The sequence below is a fragment of the Sphaeroforma arctica genome (genome assembly GCF_001186125.1).
Source record: "Sphaeroforma arctica JP610 unplaced genomic scaffold supercont1.729, whole genome shotgun sequence".
Lineage (NCBI taxonomy): Eukaryota > Ichthyosporea > Ichthyophonida > Sphaeroforma > Sphaeroforma arctica.
In genome coordinates this window covers 1-5,064 of record NW_014039829.1, presented here as the reverse complement: position 1 = coordinate 5,064, position 5,064 = coordinate 1, and the positions used below count along the sequence as shown (strand labels likewise).

At 47.6% G+C, this 5,064-nt stretch overlaps 1 protein-coding gene across 1 annotated transcript; it reads left to right on the top strand.

The window, feature by feature from the left end:
- Positions 1–181: 181 nt before the first annotated feature.
- SARC_08281 (hypothetical protein) lies at positions 182–4,870 on the top strand (the record flags this gene model as incomplete). Its single annotated transcript, XM_014297743.1, has 6 exons — positions 182–420; positions 802–897; positions 1,709–2,105; positions 2,456–2,626; positions 2,760–3,017; positions 3,911–4,870. The coding sequence occupies 6 exons, from the start codon at positions 182–184 to the stop codon at positions 4,868–4,870; spliced, it is 2,121 nt and encodes a 706-aa protein (XP_014153218.1).
- Between the last annotated feature and the right edge of the window lie 194 nt (positions 4,871–5,064).

The following is a 5,064-nucleotide window of genomic DNA, read 5'->3' as shown; positions in this document are numbered from 1 at the left end:
GTATATATATATATTTATATATATATATGTTCATGTATATATGTGATTGTATCACGAGAGATTGTAGTACTTACTGTCGTGAAATCACTAGCAAGTCTGAATTCACCCATACTCTCACAATACAATACAGCTAAGCAACAGACCAGATCTTTTCATCTACTACATCTGCAACGAGCCATTAATGCAGTATATCTCCATTCGTCCCTCTTTGGTCCCGTTTTTACAGGCGTGGCCCTTCCAGTCCGTAGACCCCACGTGTAACTCGTCGCCCCCAATCACGCTTATACATGTTTACCGGGACGGTGTGCTTGGCCACATTCCCGCGAACCTGCTGGTGGAACTAGACCTCATACAGCTGGCTGTGGGGCATATTGCACCAGCGAATATCCGCTGTGTGGAGATGGGCAGTCAGAATGTCAAGTGAGTGATTGTGTGCGTGAATGCGTGTTCATAGTTTTTGGGTTGATATATGTGGGCGTACCAAGGTTTCCAACGTGCCACTGTGGAGATGGGCAGTCAGAATGCCAAGTGTGTGTGTGTGTGTGTGAAGCGTGTGTGTGAATGCAAGTTTCATAGTCCTTCGCTCATCCGTTCACATTGTTGCGTTTATTTGCGTATACCTCTGTACACTTGACCCATGTATACGCGTGGAGCAAGTTCTATCTTTGTCGGTCAAAACCCCAGTTTATTCTACGCCAAATTTTACTTTAAATCTACCATTGTCAGAGTATACTTGTGGACTGTTGCTTATCCGTTCACGTGGGTGCGTTGGTTGCGTACACGTTTATACACTTGGCGTAGATATCAGCGAGGAGAGACCATCCTGCCCCTGCCGATGGCTGTGGACATTGCGGGCGATGAGGATGAAATTAAGTGCCCAAACCAAACGAGGCAACGGTACGTTCATCAGATGTATCTTGGAGTGGTGAAGCGAATTGGGTGTACTTCGTTCTAGACTATATTGTCTGACGGCTTGCTGTGCTTGTATGAATGTCGGGGCTGGTGTTCGTGGTATACCAACCTGTACGTGTCTGCAGACTTGACTTGGCGTGGACGTGATTTGGACCATAAGAGGGTCTCGTGTGCAAGTCTTTCCTAATCTGTAGAGGCATGGTGTTAGTAGGCATTCATGTTAGTTGTATATCTTTACGGCCCTGTTTGTAACATATCTGTCGTATTGTGCAGATCTACTCGCAAATGCGTAGTAGAAAAGACCTCTCTTGCATCGGATATTGCAAATGATTTAATTTCACACGCTTCTGTGCGACTCAGCTTAGAGCTGATGTGCAATGCAAATGCCTCTCATTGTAAAGGAATATCTACACTTTAAACGTTGACTAATCTGTGACACACTCACATAAACTTGTTGCAGATTAGTGTATCGGGGCGTCTACATTTTAATCTTTCACTAATCTGTGGCATAATACACCCCTGCACAGAGTTTCTGTGAAACGGCCTTTCAGTGTGTCGCGTGTATTTGCGCTTTTGTCTGTTATCAATCTGTGCCACACTGTGCTGCTCATCGCCGCTCAGATTGGTGGCGAAGAGGCCCTCGGTTTGTCGCGGGTCCTGTGTTTTAAAAGTCAACTAAATTGTAATATAACGCGCGTACCGTCACACATTTATTGAGGAGAAGGCCCCCATGGTGCCATGTGTATTGCGCTGTAGTATCTATCTCATCTGTAGTATAATGATCATCCTCGCACAGGTTTGTTGTAGAGGAAACACCCATTGTTTCGGATATCTTGCGGTTTCTCGAACGCCGGGCCAACCGTCCCATCCCCCATCTCGCCGTCAAGCTGCAGGTGCTGTCACGGTACATCCAAATCGCGCTCTTGGTGGTGTTCGTCTCGGTAGAACTGGTCAATGTGTGTCGCTACTACACCATCTCGGACCACTCGGGGGCGTGGAGTGAGATGTTCCTGGTGCTGCCTATCTACACGGTGCTGCCGATGCTCCCCATGAGCATACCCTTTCTGTGGTACATGATGAATGCCTTTGGCGTGGCCCATATCCTGGCGACCTACGACATGCTACTAGAAACCGACTATGCTCCCCAGTCGGGCCACAAACGGCACAGCGATTTTGGCATCAGCGCCCCACAGGTGTGTCTCAGTTTAAAGATAGTACTGTCGCAGTTCTATGAGATGACACGTTTTGCAGGTCTGCTAGCCGTATGCACGGATACCTACATGGAGTATTTTGCTCAGTCATTCTGGAAATCCTATCAGAAATTGAGTGATTGAACAACGCTCTAAAAATTGATATCCGTGAACACTGATATCAGGCCTGTAGATATCATTTTTTTATAGGAAAATAAGATTACCATTAACGGCGGATGGGTAGATGCTGGGGATAAATGCGACCCTTCTCTCAGTATTGCCGTTACCTACATGTATAATATTCTATTTTGGCTGCAGCTCAATTTTTCAAATCAAAAATAACCTCCCAATAGGATAACGAAATTCCCGTGGACGATGGGTGGGCAGACGAAGGAGAAGATAGCGATTCCTCACTGGAAGAGTCATTCGACCTGGAGAGTCGCAGCCCGACGGCGCAGAAGCACACGAGCACATTTCCCGCGACACAACGCACGGAAAAGGTCTACGTCCCCAGATTGTTCCAGGTATGATTCAATGTATACACACTGGATTTTGGTGTATATGTGATATAAGAACATAGGCGCACAAGCCTTTGTTCATTCGTTGCCGGATCATGTGGTATATCAACAAAACTCATCTCCCCTACGTTTGCCGCAGGTGATGCGACGTGTGTTTCAAGTGTGGTACGGGTCTGCCTACGCAACGCTGCCGCGCTCGTCTAGTCTATTTTTAGAAATGGGGTCGATCACGGTGGTATGCACAGTAGACAAGGAAGGGGTCTTGTCGTATCCCACCCCCTCAGTGGAGAAGATATTCCTGCCCGGATCTGAAGTTGTGGCCATGGATTTGCTCAATGTGCCTGAGGCCAAACGGGACGATATCACAGACGCCGATCTGGATGTCACCGATAATATGGTATGCACCGCATGGACTGTCCCATATCTGGTGGCTTACGCTTCATCGGGTTGCTTGTTGTACCTCAAGTTCTTGAGCGTGGCATAGTAGACTCTATTGGGGTGCTAGTGTTATAATCTCTTGTCGCTACTGACTTCGGGGTCGAAGCTCATTATTTGAGGCTCAGCAGTGTATGAAATTGGCCGTCGTGTCTTGCTGCTCTCGACATCTGAGCTTTTTGCCAAAGCTTAAATCAGCACTTGCTGTTACAGCCAGTACTGTTGTCTCTGCCAACGGCGACGAAGCACCCCTTTAAAGCTCACTGAAAAAAATAATATCTATCACTACTTCCTACTCATACCTTCTTGGCAGCTGTGATACCCGTGTCCGCTTTCGCATGTACCCTATATATGCGTTCTAAAAACAAATCTTGAATTTTAACGTTCTTGCGCTGCGTAAATCTATGTCGTGTATGTGGACTCGTATTGAGAATTATCCTGTTCCGCTGTTTCGCACATTCAGACACTTCCAAATGGTACATCAAAACGATCAAAGAGTATAGTCCTTGTTTTCGGCGCCACCGTTATGGTCCCAGTGTGAAGGATATATATTATACATCAAAAGTTTTCTGATCGGTCTGGAACCCAAGCCTCATGAGGTAGTCTCCGACTCAGTCTGCTAGGGTTCAGGCATATGGGACAAGTAATATACTTCCAATGCTTTGGGACCGGTCTGAAACTTAAAAATCAGGCTAGCTGAGTGGAGTGGAAGCATTTGCAGATATTTATTGACCCAAGTCACAAGCTCACAAATGTCTTCTTCATCCACTAACACTCCAACCCACCAAAACTTTAAAACCAATACCTTAAACCCATATACTTTACTACACTAAACCCTAAACCTTACACTCACAGGAGTACAGTGCCAGCGAGGGACGGTACACCCCTTCGCCGGACTCGCGACTTCCAGAGCTCGCCAGACACCCAGGATTATCCCCAGACGAATCCAAAACCTTAGGCAGCAACGACATACTCGTGAACGCAGACACAGAGACAAACGAGCACCTGAAATTGAGCCAGAGTATCAGCGTACCGGCGAATATGGCCCTTGCCAAGGACCCAGCGGACAGACCTGCCCTGGGCAGACTCCCTGGGTCCAGTTTTAGTGCCGAACATTTGCGACGATTTGGCAGTACTAGCGAGCAGGGGAAGAGCGTGCCCAAGAAGCACAATGACAGTCGCGTGGGGAACGGTCCGATGGCGCGCGTTGATATGCGCGTGGGCGTGGATTCGGATATGAACGAGAGCTGTGAGGATGAGTGTGCGGACGAGGTAGTTACGCCCAATGTGGGTATGGACGGCCGGTGGAGTCCAATGACCCGGGGTGTGGGTGGAGAGCAGGAAACAGATACGGATATGGATGTGGATGGGGATGTGGATGTGGATCGGGATGGGGATAGAGGTAGAGATTTGGATGTAACCGAGAGACGGATAGGTGGAGTGACTAGGAGTGCGGGTAAGGTAAAGATGAAGGAAAGTTCAGGGGATAGGAGCACTTCCGTGGAAGGGACCGGTGGAGCCACCAGGCTTTGGGGCATTTGGAAGGGGAGTGGGTTTGTACCCGAAGCCACAGACGCGGACGGCGAAGCAGAGGAGACGGAAACGGACGATGCGGTAGGCAAGAAGACGAAACGCGGGGCCAAGAAGAGCAAGAAGAAGTGGTCGAGACGGCAGGGTGACTCTAGTCGGGATGTCACCGACAGAGACTCGGTAGGGCAGGAGAGGTCTAAATTCGGGTTGTGGTCTTTATTTGTATTGCAGGTGTACATTGGAACATATAGGACGTGTCACTCGATACGAGCATATACGATCTAGAGAATGTGCGCGAATTGGTATCTGGGCTTCAAAGTCCGTCGATCCGAATTGATTTTAAATCAGATGCTCATGTATCGATATATATATATATATATATATATATATATATATATATACACACACACACACTATATATATATATATATATATATTACTTACTACACACACACACACACACACACACACACACACAC